Genomic DNA, 16,689 nt, shown 5'->3' with positions numbered 1-16,689 from the left:
CATAGATCTCACTATAAGATAAAGATAATATCAGTTGAGAATTGATCTAAGATTTAGGGAAGCGTATGAATTATTATATTAGAGTAAATATTATTCATCTCTTTCATTCAACTTATACAGATCGATAAATCATTTTTACCCCCACGATCCTGCAATATGAACTTGATTTGACGACAATAGTTTCCTCGGATGTGTCTAGTAGTTAGCGCACTGCGCATAAGGTGTTATCATAATGAGATCTGAAGTTCGAATCTCGATAAAGTTAAGGTAAATATTTTCCTTATGTATTAGTCATTATTCCAAAGGCTAGTAGTCGTCTGTGATTTATCTCTTTTGTGTTGACCTTGGTAAATATCTCTTTTGTGTTGGCCTTGGTAAATATTTCCCTTATGTGGTAGTCATTATTCCAAAGGCTAGTAGCCGTTCATGATTTATCTCCTCTGTATTGGCCTTGGCTCCTCTGTGTTAGTCTTGGGATCGGTTGATGGGGGCGCTAGGACGAGTGTATTCGCTTTTTGCCTCAATTGATTTGACGACAATAAAAAAAAATCCATTATTTTTGCGCAATAATAAATAATAATCTTCTCTCTCTCGTCGCATTCTTTCCCTCTTCGCTCCGTTTCTCCTCCTATTTCGACGGACGACCACACGGCACAAGAGCGACACGCCTCCTCGCCTCCTTCTCTTCCATTTCTCTACATCTCGAGATCTGGAAGTCTTCTTCCTCCTCTTTTCTGATCGAGCCTCGAGGGGTCTCGTAATCTCCTTCTTTTTTCTTCCTCCTCTCTTTTTCGCCATTAGCCATTCTGTTGCTCCAGTAGTTTTCCGCGCTTGTATCGCCTTATCGATTGGGAGTCTGATTTTCTTCTACAGGAGGGAGGGAAGGGGGATCTGCGGTGGCGGCGAGTTAAGAGGGGATTGTTGACTCCTTGATCTTTGGTTGCTGCGATGGCTGCTCCACCTGCTAGGGCACGGGCCGACTACGATTACTTGATCAAGCTTCTACTGATCGGAGACAGTGGTAAGGGCTCCCATTCCCCTCGTACAGAGACTGATTTGGTCACTTTTGTGGGTTTTATATCTGATTGCATCTGGAATGTTCGGTCTTTCTTTCCTTTTTATTTTTTATTTGGACGATATGAGACATGGTATTTCGGCACGGAGGAGATGAATTTGCATGAAGACTTTTTTTTAGACCTATCGGAGGGTTGCTATTTGGAACAAAAATGCTACTTTGTAAAATGTAATATTGGAGCTAAGTTTATTTGATCTCATGAGTTTGATTCTTCGCGAATCCAAAGCCAACCATTTGATGTATCATATTCCCTTAAAATGCAGTGACTTTTCTTCTGATATTTCTTAAGGAAGTATTAGTCCTTTTGCCTTTTTATTCCGTGGATGGTTGATTTTCTGGGAAGATCACCGATTTCTAGTAGCATACAATTTAAGCGGTTATAAAGGGCTGGTATTGTTCGCATTCTAATTTTTTTTTTGGCTAGTTTGGACATGTTATTTATGTCTTACGCAGTCTGTGACTGTGTCAGCGACTGTATGCTATGGTTTTGTGTTTCTAACTGGGAATTCCTAAGTTGTAACGCATAGTATGTCCTTGATATCTTATTGTAAACAATTTAAGGGACCATTATGACTCGTTTTCCAATTTTATTGCTAGTTGGTTCTTATTCTATTTCTCCATTAATGGAACCTAAAAGCCAAGGCTTTTATAATAATTTATGGGTTTCCTAAGGCAGAAGATCTCGGACTCTGAGGACAAACTGCAAATTTGTATGGTAACAGTATTAATTCCACTTTGAGGCAACTCGTGCATGTATCGGAATGAGAGATGAGTCGTCGATGGCCAATTTGCTTGAAGATAAATAAGAGAAAAGAAACAATGGCATACATAAATTTTAGTTATTCTCTTGCCAAAACAATAACAAACTTTTCTTTCTTGTTGTTTCAGAAAAAGAAAAAGACTCCAGAGTCGATGTTTCTTTTATTCTGCATGGCTCATCATGCTTTGTTCCTTTTGTGCGCATATCAAAATTTTATTTGCTGGTTTCTTGTCTGTGGTGAGATCATCGAATTGAGGGGGACAATTTTTCCTTAAACTTAGTACTTTCAAAATAATCCAATTACACTTCCATGATATTTTAACTCTTCAGACATGTTATTTGACTACCTGGGTTATATACTTCTTGTCATGTTTAGACTTAGCAACATATTGGTGACAGGTATGGTATTATTATCACAACTTTTCAGTTTCTGTAATCCGTGACATTATTCATTTCTCATTGTGAATTAGGATTCATGCAAGGATTTGCCTCATAATATATTTACTAATTCTTATTTAAGGAAGTCTATGATATTTTACCATTCTCTAATCCATTATCTGGTGAATGGAAATTATTCCATAAGAATGAAAGTAGAGTCAAGGGAAAGCAGGTCTGATAATGCAGAACATTAAATGGATCTACTGAATTGACTTCTTTCATCACATATAGAACTCAGTTTATGCCATGCTTATTTGCTTGTAGGGGAGCATTGACTTACTAGCCTAGGTTTAACATCCTGTTGGATTGATGTTTGATTAGGATCTAGGTTTTCTTATTCTCTTTCCCTTAACATGTAACTTGTGTTCTCCGTTTGGCTAACCATAGTGGCCATTGCTGTCGGTATTATGCTTGGAGTATTTTACAATATTCTTAGCTTTAACTTTCATTGTATTTTCAAGGTTTTAAAAAAAAAAAGTATCCAGGAGCTATGCATTCAAGCTACTGCACAGCGCATATGCTGTACATTTTCCTTTGAAAAATAATATGTAGTTATATCACAATAATATTCCATGCCTTATGCGCAAAAATGTATGAGTTTGCATCTATGATATAATACATAAATTTAATCAACTTAAGCAACCATGGCTCATAAAATTTACAACAATGATTAATTTATCATCCTAAGTTATCCACAATGTATGTAAATATTTGCTATGCAATAAACACAGGGCACACATGTTAACCAACCATCACAACCCATTACCAATCAAGCTAAGAACTTCATATTTGCTTCTTCATTTTCTGTTTGCAAAACTGGTTTAATCTAATTTATATAACTTCAATATGACTTAGATCTTAGCAAACTAAGTATTAGTTGGGCTCCACTGATCCTTATGCAGGCGGTCCTCACTGTATAAGCTATGCAACCTGAGTGGATGCATTTTGAAACAATGTGCATTTTATCGAGGAAATGAACATTAGGGTCTATTTCTTTAAGGAAATCTATGAGATTGAGGCTTTTGACTTCATGGAAACATCCTTGTAGAAATCTTGTTGAAAACTTTTTTTAAAAAATTACTTCGCGTCAGATTTTGTTGAGTCTTTTTGTGGCTTTATGGTCTTTACATCCCTCTTTTCCTTGTTTATTGTTTTTTGAAAAATTCAGCTCTATGTAATTCTTCAAAATTGACTTATTAGTTCTGTTACTCTGAAGATTGGAAACATATGACTCCTGTATAGAGTTGTGTTATCCTTGTATACAAGTCTATTAGGTTTAATCTATTTATGCAACTTTTTCATGCAAAGATTCATATATTCATATATAGTAAAATACAATCTGACCTAGTTTGTATAAATATTAGTCTCACATATTCACAATTTTCTTTGTTATTGAGTTGCCATTATTTTGATGATAGATTTTCGTCTATAGGTGTCGGGAAGAGTTGTCTTCTCTTGCGGTTCTCTGATGGTTCCTTCACAACAAGTTTCATTACTACAATTGGGTGGGTTCTGCTTGAAACTCTATTAGGCCCTTCTGTTTTTAACTTGATTACATTACAAATCCCCAACTTCTGCAACTTGTTTATTATGATGCCCATGTTTTGTGCAGTATCGATTTTAAAATAAGAACTATAGAATTGGATGGCAAGCGAATTAAACTTCAAATTTGGGATACAGCTGGTCAAGAGCGCTTTCGAACTATAACAACTGGTAGATTTATATTGTTTTTCCCTAGGGAGTTTTTGTTCTGAGGGTATTTCTTGTGACCTTTAAAAATATTAAAGCTTTTTCTGGAGTTTACATTTTTTTTTCCCTTTTCCCAGCTTATTATCGAGGTGCCATGGGTATCCTGCTTGTTTATGATGTCACTGATGAGTCATCTTTTAACAGTAATCACCTTACACTTGATTTTTATATCTAATTATTTAGGTTGTTTCCTTTCCCTGATTTCTCGTGTGCTTGTGATTACAGACATAAGGAATTGGATCCGAAATATTGAACAACATGCTTCTGACAATGTGAACAAGATTCTTGTTGGCAACAAGGCTGATATGGATGAAAGCAAACGAGTACGTTCCTTTAATCTAAGCTTCCTCCCAATTATCATAGTTACTTAGGCTTCCCTCGAATGAGTCTATTTGAATTTGTGGTTCACACAGGCTGTACCGACTGCCAAGGGACAAGCACTTGCTGATGAATACGGAATACAATTTTTTGAAACTGTAAGTTGCAATGCTTATCCATCCATTTTATTTGAGCTTCTACATTCCATTAGCAATTTGGTGTTTGTGCTCTGCAGAGTGCCAAGACAAATCTGAATGTAGAACAGGTTTTCTTTTCAATAGCGAGAGACATTAAGCAAAGACTTTCTGAAACTGATAGCAAAGCTGAGGTAGAAGGGAATTCTCCTGTTTAAATTAGTGCTGTATACTTAACAAAGATTATAATCAGTTGTTATTCGTGAGCAGGATCGGACCATTAAGATCAACAAACCAGACCAGGGAGCTGCTGAGGGCTCTGCGGCAACGAGATCTGCATGCTGCGGGTCTTGAGAGAAGCAATTGTTCCAGTGCTCATGAATTTGAATGTAGTAGATAAACTAATTTGCATGTTACAGGACAGTGATGCTTATCATCAATATAATGGACACATGGTGGGTACTTGTAATTTCAATCCTTGTTTCTTGTTTTGCTACATTGGGCAATTGACTGGTGAACTTATCTGACAATTCTTTTTCCCCCTTTGGGATCGCAAACCTGCAATTCCTGTTCTAATAGATTTGTGAAACGGTATCAGTCTGCATGGTTTTATCAGTTTCCTGTTATTTCTGAGAGAATGGCATCTACAAGCTAGTTTTAAAGATCAATTTCCACCAAGCTTAGTTAGCAAATCTTAGAATTTTCTATAAAATTAAATGAAAAGTTTGCTTGTTTTTAATTATAGGCACTAGTATAATTGTTGAATTTAATGATTTTTTAAAATAAGAAAACGGGGGGAAAAATTAATCCTTTGGTGGAATAAATTTCCATATTCTTCCAGAATTAAATTAGGAACAAAAAAAAGTTAATTAAATAATTAATTTAATTAGTCTATAGGAATCGTTTTATCCATTACAGAAAGAATTAATTTCCAATCAAAACTCGAGCTTGGGATCATTCTCCAATGGCGACAGGTTCAAGTCCTGCAACATCTCCGGTGATCAACGTCGCCGGCATTCTTCTCCGCCGTGATGCCGCCTCATATGGCCGCCCAAGGCCCGGCTGATGTTGAACTCGAAGCGGCAGATGGAGCACTCATGCACCCTCAGCTTGCTTGCAGAGGCGGCGGCGGTATCTTGGCTGTGGGGGTGGCCGCCGGCCTCCGACAAGCGCGGCTTCTTTAGGCTAGCGAGGTGGCCGCCGAGCGCTTGGAAGGAGGGGAACCGCCAGCTGCACGCGCGTTTTGCACTCGAACACCCCGCACCAACGACGATGTCGACGATGGCGCGCCGGCGCCGCCTTGAGAGAGAAACATCAAAACATTGGCCATCTGGATGCTCTTCATGTATTCTTTAGTTATTTTTAGTTGGCACTTAGTAATAGTATCCATATCCATCAAAAGTTTTATATCCATAACCAGAATAAATTCAAAAGTATTTTCAGAATAAATTAAAAAAATACTTTCAATGAATAGGTTATTAACCCGACATTTTTAGGAGTGATCTCCTGAGCGATGCCTCATGCGGGACACTCGTAGCCTCGTAGGCGTCTGAGTGGTCGGAGTGCGCGATTGTGCATCTCAAGTTTTTTTTTTTTTTTTTTTTTTTTTAAATTTTGTTTAAGCTTACGGTCATGTCATTTATGAATTTACTTTTACGATTTAAAAGTTATATATATACACACACAAAACAATATTAGCCTGCACACTTATATATAAGCGATTGTGAGTGATAGCAGACATGGTGAGCTGACACATCCCTCTTCTTATGCAATTCTACATGTAATTTCTCTCCTATAATTATGCATGTATGACATATGCTGGTTTGAAAAAAAAAAAAAAAATACTATGTAGTACTATTTAAAAAAAAACATCATGTTAAAAAAATAACACCAATGTGATGTTGTTTTTTTTAAAACAGCGCCATAACACCACGTTGAAAAAAAAATAACACCATGTGGCCACGTAGTACTGTTTTTTTTTTAAACGACACTATATGATGTTGTTTTCATAAAAACAACGCCTCATTGAAAAAATAGCACCACACACGTAGTGCTATTTTTTTTAAAAAAAAACAACACTACGTGACGCTGTTTTTATAAAAACATCATCACGTTAAAAAAAATAATACCACATAGTGTTATTTTATTTATCACTACGTGAAAACAATACCACGTTGAAAAAAAAGTACCAACACCACATGGTGCTATTTTATTTTAAAACATCACTACATGATACTGTTTTTATGAAAATAGCACCAACATAACATTATTTTATTTAAAACAACACCACGTAGTGTTGTTTTAAAAAAATAGTACTACGTGCGTGGTGTTGTTTTTTCAACGTAATGCTGTTTTTATGAAAACAACGTCACGTAATGCTGTTTAAAAAAAAAAGAACAACACCACGTGGTGCTGTTTTAAAAAAAAAAACAGCGTTATGTTGGTGTTTTTTTTCAAAGTGGTAATGCTTTTATGAAACTAGTGTCGCGTAGTGTTGTTTTTTTAAAACAACACTACGTGATGCTGTTTTTTTTTAAAAACAACACTATGTGGTGCTGTTTAAAAAAATGCCATGTTGGTATTTTTTTTTTTTTCAACGTGGTGTTGTTTTGAAAAAAAACAGCACCACGTCATGCATACAAAAATTATAGGAGAGAGATTGCATGTAGTATTGTAGAAGAGAGGGACGCGTCAACTCACCACGTCTGCTATCACCCACGATCACCCATATAAGGTGTAAGTACTCCGTGGTAGTTTTGATATGATCATATGATCAATCAAGTCAAGTTCTGTTGTGTTTTAACCCTTGTGTCTAAGTGTGTAGGAACTTAGGAGTACAGAAAGTCGAGCGACAGACACAACTAGCGAGAAGAACGACATGGGAGAAAGTTGACAGGCTCAGTGCGTTCGAGGAACGAGGTGCTGCGGACGAGAAGGAGGCTCACGACATTTCCGAGGGACGAGAAGCCGGAGAGGAAGGTTGCTCGAGAAGGCTGGAAAATAGGTTCGAGTGAGCCCTATTCCGGATGACCGAAATCACCCAAGCGAGCGGAGCTAGAGCGGAAGACTCAGACCAAAGCAAGAGGAACTAGAGAGGAATATCCAGATCCAAAAGTCAACTAGGGGTTGACTTTTGGGTCTGGGAGCCTGGATCACCTAGGCGCCCCCCTGGGCGCCTCGCCCAGGGGGGCTGTGTCGACCCGGTCCGAGCCCCAGAACCCTTCCGGGCACGTAGACCAGAAACTTTATCGAAACACGATGTGGCGCGATCTGTTGCGATGGGGATAAAATTTTATCCCCCTCTATGCGCCTAGAACTCTTCTAGGCGCCCTGATCAGAGCTATAAATATAACCTGATCCCAGTAGCTCACTTGTAATCAATTCCTTTATCTATTCTACTACTATATGAGCTGTCAATGTTGTAAGAGACTTTTCCACCTGAAGGAGACTTTAATAATGAGATGTGTTGGTTGGTCCCAGGAAGATCGTACCGGTTTCATTGTACAAAAATTTTGTACAAGTGTCGAACCTTTCCTAATAACCTATTGTGTTCTTTAGAAATTAAATTCGGAATCGCAAACGGAACTTAACATTATTGATTCCAAATTTAACTTATTTATTCTTAATAGTTTAGACTTAGATCGCAAGCGGAACTTAACACTATTGATTCAAATCTACCTATGTTACAAATTCAATTAAATATTTATTTAGAAATTGGCTCCCAGGTCAAACATGGTGAGGCACATGACCTTCTTGGGTATAAGAGCATCCACCACTGCCTCGACAAAGCCTCTTAATGAAATTTAATATTTAATTTCCTAAAATAACATTAGGTTTAACCAAAAAGAACAATCGAATCACAAGATTGAAAAAATAAAAAAAAAACATAACTTCGAATATCTAATCCGAAAATCTAGAATCATATGCCTCTTGTGTTTGGAGTTCATACAAAGAAAAACTAGCATGATGTGGAAAATAATTACTAGTTATACCTTTCTTTGTATACAATGACCTCTTGATCTTCTATCGTATTCCTCTTCTTATCTCGGACGTCGTGTGGGCGACGATCTACCGAGACGAGAACCACCCAAGCTCCTTCTTCTCCAAGCTAGTTTCGGCCACCACCAAAAACTCCAAGAGTGTGAGGTTCGACCACCACCACCAAGCTCCAAGGGATACTAGAAACAAAGCCTCCTTTCTCTACTTCTTCTCTAAGCAAGATCCGACCACCTTCCAAGCTCCCAAGGATGAAGAGGTTCGGCCAAGGAGAAGAAAGAAAAAGAAGAAGAGAGAACAAGAAGGGCTGGCCACACCAAGGAAGAGAGGAGGAGAATAGAATAGAGTTCTCCCCATGAAGGCACCCCTACCCCTTCTTTTATAATCCTTGGTCTTGGCAAATAAGGAAAATTTAAATAAAACCTTCCTTATTTTCTTTGCCATGAAAAGGAAAATTTAATTGATTAAAACCAATTTCCTTTTCTTAATTATAATGGTCGGCCACCTCAGCTCCAAACAAGGAAAGTTTTAATAACACAAGAATTAAAACTTCCTAATTTGTTTCCGGAAATTTTAAATAAAAATTTCTCTATTAATTTTTCCCTTCATAGTTGGTTATAAAAGGAAATTTTATAAATTAAAATCTTTCTTTTAAACATGTGGATGATTTTCAAAAGGAAAGTTATCTTTAAAATTAAAATCTCCTTTCAATCTACGAATAAGGAAAGATATCAAATCTTTTCTTAATCCTTTGTAGAAACTTATAAAAGGAAAAATTTATAATTTTAAAACTCTTTTTAAATCATAAACATGGTTACAAAAAAAGAAAGTTTTCTCAAAATTAAAATCTTCCTTTCAATCTACAAATAAGGAAAGATATCATATCTTTTCTTAATCTTTTGCAAAAAGCTATAAAAAGGAAAGATTTAAATTTTAAACTCTCTTTTAAAATCATGGAATCCACATAAATTTTTTTAAAAAAAATTAAAACCCTTTAAATTTGATTAGGGTCAGCCACTTATGCTTGGGCTCCAAGCATTGGCCGGCCACCTACTTGGCTCATCCTATTGGTCTTGGCCGGCCCTAGCTTGGGCTCCAAGCTAGCTTGGTCGGCCCCATTAGGATAGGTAGGAAGGTGGGTATAGGTGGATATAATTCTCTATATACAAGAGGCTACGATACGGACCGAGAGGAGGAACTGGTTTTGGTCTCCCGATGAAATTAAGCTTCCCGTGTTCGCCCCGAACACCTAACTTAATTTCAATAATAATTCATACTACTAAAGAATTATTATTAAACTACCGCACTAATCCCAAATTACTTTTTGGCTCCTTCTTATTATGAGTGTGTTAATCTCCCTATGTTTAAGATGTCGGATGCTCATTAATTAATTGAGTTACTGACAACTCACTTTAATTAATATCTTAGCCAAGAGTAGTACCACTCAACCTTATTATCGTGTCGGACTAAGTCCACCTGTAGGGTTTAACATGACAATCCTTATGAGCTCCTCTTGGGGACATTATCAACCTAGATTATTAGGATACAGTTTCCTTCTATAATCAACAACACACACTATAAGTAATATCATTTCCCAACTTATCGGACCTATTGATTTATCGAGCTAAATCTCACCCTTTGATAAGTCAAAGAAATAAATACTAAATATATATACTTGTTATTATATTAGGATTAAGAGCACACACTTCCATAATAACTAAGGTCTTGTTCTTTTATTAAGTCAGTATAAAAAGAACTTACCTTAAATGATCCTGCTCAATACACTCAAAGTGTACTAGTGTAATTTATCAGTCAAGATAAACTAATACCTAATTACACTACGACTATTCCAATGGCTAGTTCATTTCCATCTCAATCGTGAGCTACTGTTTATAATTTATAAGGAATTGATAACATGATCTTCTATGTGTGACACCACACACCATGTTATCTACAATATAAATTAATCGAACAACTACACTTAACTTATAAATGTAGATATTTGACCAATATGATTCTTATTTCTAAGTAAATATTTATACAAAAAACTAGACTTTTAGTATACATTCCAACAAGATGTAATTGCCTTGGATTAACAATCATCTGATTGCAAACCAAGTAACCTCTCTGTGCCCCTTCTTTTTTTCTAATCAGTTTGTTAATTACTTTTTATGTAAGTGTTAGTTTAATAAAGTTATAAAGTTCGAGAAGAGTTTTTTGTTTCTTTTATTTTTGTGCAAGGCTATTCATCCCCTTTAGCCGACCATCTATATATATATATATATATATATAATTTTCTACATCTATTGGTCTATACATATGTAGGGTTGTAAACGAGTTGAACCGAGATTTGGGGTGTTTAAGCTTATTTGATAAGGTAACCAAGCTGAGCTTAAAATGAACAAAACCTTTGAAATAATTGTTCAAGCTTGGCTTGGTTTGCTTTTTATGAGCTTGAGTTTGTCTGAAACTTGGCTTGAGCTTAGTTCGTTTAGATATTATTAAGCTCTCAATTCAAGTTTGGCTTAAGCTTGGTTCGAGCTTGGTTCATTAGATGTTATCAAGCTCTCAATTCAAACTATTTTGATTGTTTGAAACTTTTACTTGTTTAATTAATTATTGAACTTGATAATTTAAACTTATCTGTTTATTTTATTTTATTTATTTGTTTAGCATATTGATAAGAGTTTTATTAATGAACATGGTTTGTGAACATTGTTCACGAACATTGCTCACTAACGTTGTTCATGAACATTATTCACGAGCGTTGTTCACAACATTGTTCACGAACATTAATGAGCTGAATATGTGTTCAAGTTTGTTTATTTAGTTTAACGAGCTATTCTAACTTGTGTATATTGTACAAACATAAACAAACTCTTACCAAGTCAAATACTAAATTTGTTCATGAACGTTTGATTTATTTACAACCCTTTATATATATATATATATATATATATATTGAAAGAGAGAGAGAGAGCTGCTCTACTACGAACTATATGTTGCACGCACGTGCACGCTATAGTAATCCAGGCGCCTAGATTCAATTTTTTCTTTTTTTTCAAGTCAATATTTTCTTAAAGAGGAACACTATACTCCATGAATATCTAAAATTTTTAATCTTAAACACTATTTCCAAGAGGGAAGCTTGAACCATAGAGGGAAAATCTTATTAGCTTAAATCTATTATAACTCAACCCTTAAATTCTAAAATTTTAAATCCTAAATACATATGATATAACCCATGAGTATCTAAAATTTTTAATCTTAAATACTATAATCTAAGAAGGAAGTTGGAACCCTAAGAAAAAATTATATTGACTCATACTCATTATAACTCAACTCAACTTCTAAATCCTAAAATCTTCAATCCTAAATATATATATAATATATCTTAAAATTAAAAAAAAAAAGTTACTACATGAATTCAGGCGTCTTGATTCATTATAGACATCAGAACCACTGTCACGCACAGACTCACTATATGGTCTGCAGCAAAGTTACCCTGTATATGTATCCTTGTGCTTGCTTAACTCTATAATTGATATGCTAATTTTTCAGATCACCGTGCATCTGATGACGTCAGAAGCCCAAGCCCTAGCTCAAACTTAAGGATCTCATTGAAGAGGAAACTTTAATTCGCATGTGATATATGTGGAGTGTGATTCTGCGTGGAGGCTATAAATTCAATGATGTAACGAATGGGAGTGTCTGGTCTACTCTAAGGGCTGATCCAGGTCTGCCAAAGTTCTTATTTCTTTTTTCTACAAAAATGATTATTTATTAATTTTTTTCGTGGATTTTTTTCATGGAAGCTATACAATTTGGTAAAATATACTCCTTTTCAAAATGAAGAGATTTATTTAGTTCATCAAATCAAGGGCATATAGAATATTATTAGAAATAAAATACAACAATTAATATGAAAAGAAAAACAAAATCTAAAATCTGTAGGACCTTTCGAAAGCATCTGGTATCCCCACCCTCATGCATGGCGATCACGACCTTGTCTGATAGTCGTTACCTTGCGAACAGCCCGCCACAACGGCCTCGTACGGCTGGCAGGCGGCGCACAACCGCATGCATGACGGCTTTGACCTTGTGCAGTGACAAGAAAAAAAAAAAAAAAATGTGTGCTCAAAGAAAGAAGTTGGAGCTTATCTTCCTTCTTACTGTTCCTTGAACTGCAACATAATGATAGAATTTTTCAGGAACAAAGAGATGTTGGGGGCTGACGGGAACACTGGGGACGAGCACATTCACCTTTGTCACAATTGATCGCTAGGGGTGATCTTACGGTCTGCCTCCTTTCTTCTCTTTCTCTTAATTCTCCCACCATAACCGTGTCTGCCTCCTTTCATCGCTTACATTATCACGTTTTTATTTTCATTATCTTATTATTATTATTTTTCTTTTAATTAATCTTTTTTTTCCTCTCTCCTGTTTCTCTTCTCTCTCCCTCACAAATCCTCTTCCCTTCCTTTTTCCGTCGCCGGCCAAGACAAAAGAGGAGTTTTTTTTTTTTTTGGAAACCGCAAAATAAGACGACAAAAGGGCTTCTCCTTTTGTGCTACCACCACTGTCCACCGAACGCTGGCCAAACCTCGACGTCGACAACAAGTGGTTGCTCCAGCCAAGGCTTCTATTTTCTCCAAGGAGAGTTTCTCCGGGCGAAAGGCCCCCTTTCCGGCGATCAGTCTCTCTACAAGGTAAGTTATTTTACTTTAGATGTCAAATACTCAACACTATCAAGGGGACTAAAAACAAAATTCAGTCCGATGTCAAATTTGTCACATCATTGGTCATACTGGAAATCTATGCCCTAAAAGACTTGATTGCTCTCGGGTAAAATGTCAAATTTGTCACATCATTGGTCATCCGGGAAATCTATGCCCTAAAAGATTTGCCTTAAATTTCATTGGTGGTTCTACAGCCTCAAGACAACCGTCTATTTCACAAGCATATCCTAAAGCTCTCTCATCTGTGCCTACTTGCGGTAAAACCCCAGAGTTTTCATCTACTGATTGGTATATTGACACTGGAGCAACTCATCATGTCACATCGGATTATAATATCCTTACAGACGTAATGTCATATTATGGCTCAAATACGGTTCAAGTAGGCGATGACTCAGGTTTGCAAATTGCTAATCTTGGAAACACATATATTCATTTATCTAATCGAACTTTTCACATGCGCAATGTCTTTCATGTTCCATCTATCACTAAAAATTTACTTTCTACCCGTCAGTTCTGTCTTGATAACAATATCATTTTTGAGTTTCATCATAATCATTATCTTATAAAAGATAAAGGAACAAATGCTATTGTGTTTCATGGGAGAATCAAAAATGGTCTCTACTATCTTCAAAGTTCTTCAATCAAAACTTTTGTTGGTGAATGCACAAATAAACCAGCTTGGCATTCTCGACTTGGTCATCCTTCTCTTCATATTGTCCAGTCAATCGTCAATAAGTATGGTTTACCTACTTCCATTACCTCCTCTCCATCTTATTCATGTAGAGTCTGCATGGAATCTAAAAGTCATAAGTTACCTTTCTATTCATCCGATTATGTTTCTAATTTCCCACTTGAATTAATTCATTCTGATATTTGAGACCCTGCACCTGTTTTATCTAACCAAGGTTTTCAATATTATGTTACCTTTATTGATCATTTTAGTAAATATACTTGGCTCTATCCTATGAAAAGAAAATCTAATTTATTAGATATATTCTGTAAATTTCAAAATTAAGTTGAACGATATTTTAATCGTAAAATACTTTCTTTTCATTCTGATTGGGGAGGTGAATATCAAGCTCTCCATTGTTGATCCGGAGGTAAGAACAGGGACCCCCCCCCCTCTAAGGGAAGTCAACGCCACGTGGGAGTCAAAAGGTCGAACGGTCGACCGGAAAGGGGAGACCGGCCGGCCGACCGGGGTCTCATAGGAGTCAAAGGCACCCGGCGAGGAGTCGGGGTTCCGGTGCTCATGTTGAACAGGGTCATATGGCCGAGCGGGTGACCCGCTCGGCCGAAGGCATAAAGTAGCAATACTGCGAACAGTCTCCACAGAGCACACTACCAGGAATCTCCCAAGTGGACCAGCACATATGACCGGCCGGACGCAAGGGGACTGCCGACCAACCGGACACTAGGCATGGAGTAAGGAGACAAAAGGACAAGGGAACATCTTCTGACAGCGGATATATTCGATGAGCAAGCCATACGCAGGATCTTATGACAGAGGGGTCCGCTGTCCCATCAGAGACGTGCTCGGACTGTAGCAGTAAGGGGTCAGGTAAACTTTTCTGACAAGCCCATATTGAGGTATGACTGAGGACACGTATTTGCCTCGGTATGTGTGCATGAACCCCTTCCCATCTCTATATAAAGGGCCTCACACTTCACCGGAGGTACGCATTCTACGATATTCGGAGCCACTTCTTTATTGTCCACTTGCCTGACTTGAGCGTCGGAGGGTCGTCGCCGGGAACCCCTTCTCGGCCCGACTTCCTTGCAGGTTCGCCGGAGGTCCGTACGACCGGGCGAAGATCCACGTCAGCAGTTCGGAGAGCGCCATGTGCCCAGCATCCATTGATTCAGCGTTCGGACTGTTGGGTTTTCCGGGCCGCGAAAACCGTTTTTCGGGCCGCGAAAACCGTTTTTCGCGTCGCGGAAACCCCGAATCACCCAAAGCCGTAGGATCCGTGCAAGGAAAAATTTCGAAAACACGAGTACGAGTTATTAACTACGATCTACAGTAGATCTACAAAGAAAACATTTTACCTTCGATGCGTGCCCTCGCAAAATCCCGCTTGTCCAAGGTACGTGTCGGATCTCCAAAGTATCAAGATAGATACTTCTCTAGTGATATCCACACGAACAAGGAGTACTCTCTAGCACTCAAGGATGGAGAAGAAAGACCCCAAGTGTGCTAGCACTCTCTCTAGGGCTCTCGGATGGGAATGGAAAAAGAAAGGAAAACAAAGAAGAGAATACAATACACTCCTCTAAAAATATTACCTTTCTTCTTGGACTTCTTGGATTAACTCACTCAACCACCTTCTCCTCACCATGAAAGTCACGGCAACATCTAGCCAAGAGAGGGGAGAAGCAAGGAAGAAGATGAGAGAATGAATGCACACATAATTACAACCAAATCAAAACCCCCACCTCACTAATGTGTGGCCGGCCACACAATGTAACCCCCTCATTAATGTGGCCGGCCACATTAAAACCAAGGGGAGGGTGTAACCCCCATGAGGTGGCATGCCTCATGAGGTGGAGGTGATGTGGCAAGGATGAGTCATCCTTATGATGTGATAATACATCAAGTCAAACTTGATGTTTCAACTTCCATTTGGTCAAGTCAAAATTGACCAATTTCTTCCTTGTTGAGTTAAATCCAACCTTTGATTCAAGTCAATTTCAATTTAATGAATCTCAATTCATTAATATAAATTGACTCAATGAATCAAATTTAAATTAGACTCATTCAACAATTGAATCTAATCGAGTCTAACTCAATAAGTCTAATTTGAATCCAATCTTTGGTGCATCATATGAACCTAATCCAATTTGTTCATCATATGAACCTAATCTTCATCCACTTGTTCTTTGTGTGTGACCCAATAGGTTCTTGTAACGTTGGCAATGTTTCTAAACTCCTTTAGAAACATAAGCAATGAGCGGCATCTAGCAATACATCATTGCTACCCAAGTTACAAGAAATGTTGAGATCCAACATCACCTTGTGACTACTAATTGTGACTCCTCACAATATATGACAAGTGTCCTTCTATCCTAGACATCTAGATTGATCAATGTGAGGCATAGACCGTGTCATCCTCTGACCAATCTAAATCTTGAACTCCAAGTAGACTCACTCAATCAAATGAGCTCAATATCTCATATTGACTCATTTGGGTATGGCTATACACTTCGTGGTCTTACTCTATCAAGAATATCGATGTCACTCCCGTCATATAGGAGGGATAGATCTCATCTACATCACTCACATCCCTCTGCATAATTCGTTACATACCCAGTAATCACCTTTATAGTCCACCCAGTTATGGGTGACGTTTGACAAAACCAAAGTACATAACTCCTTATGTAGGGATCCATGGTGACTTCAGGTCTAAGGACTAATAGTCATACTAATAGCCACATGAGAAAGTATATGACACTCATATAACGATCCATGATACTTTCTCA

The 16,689-nt window shown here is 37.4% G+C and overlaps 2 protein-coding genes across 2 annotated transcripts; one reads left to right on the top strand and one right to left on the bottom strand.

Annotated features, from left to right (window-relative positions):
• The first annotated feature begins 600 nt into the window (after positions 1–600).
• LOC122000682 (ras-related protein RABE1c) lies at positions 601–5,071 on the top strand. Its single transcript, XM_042555100.1, has 9 exons — positions 601–757; positions 874–1,021; positions 3,706–3,778; positions 3,886–3,986; positions 4,100–4,165; positions 4,248–4,345; positions 4,436–4,498; positions 4,576–4,668; positions 4,745–5,071. The coding sequence occupies exons 2-9, from the start codon at positions 949–951 to the stop codon at positions 4,826–4,828; spliced, it is 651 nt and encodes a 216-aa protein (XP_042411034.1). The 5' UTR covers positions 601–757; positions 874–948; the 3' UTR covers positions 4,829–5,071.
• Positions 5,072–5,475: 404 nt separating this feature from the next.
• LOC122001918 (zinc finger protein ZAT5-like) lies at positions 5,476–12,556 on the bottom strand. The gene is made up of 2 exons (XM_042556911.1): positions 12,495–12,556; positions 5,476–5,773 (listed from the first exon to the last, which is right to left on the bottom strand). Exons 1-2 carry the CDS (start codon positions 12,554–12,556, stop codon positions 5,476–5,478), a joined length of 360 nt encoding a protein of 119 aa, XP_042412845.1.
• Positions 12,557–16,689: the final 4,133 nt, after the last annotated feature.

Source organism: Zingiber officinale, chromosome 7A, assembly GCF_018446385.1.
Source record: "Zingiber officinale cultivar Zhangliang chromosome 7A, Zo_v1.1, whole genome shotgun sequence".
NCBI lineage: Eukaryota > Viridiplantae > Streptophyta > Magnoliopsida > Zingiberales > Zingiberaceae > Zingiber > Zingiber officinale.
This window is presented reverse-complemented; position numbering and strand designations above follow the sequence as displayed.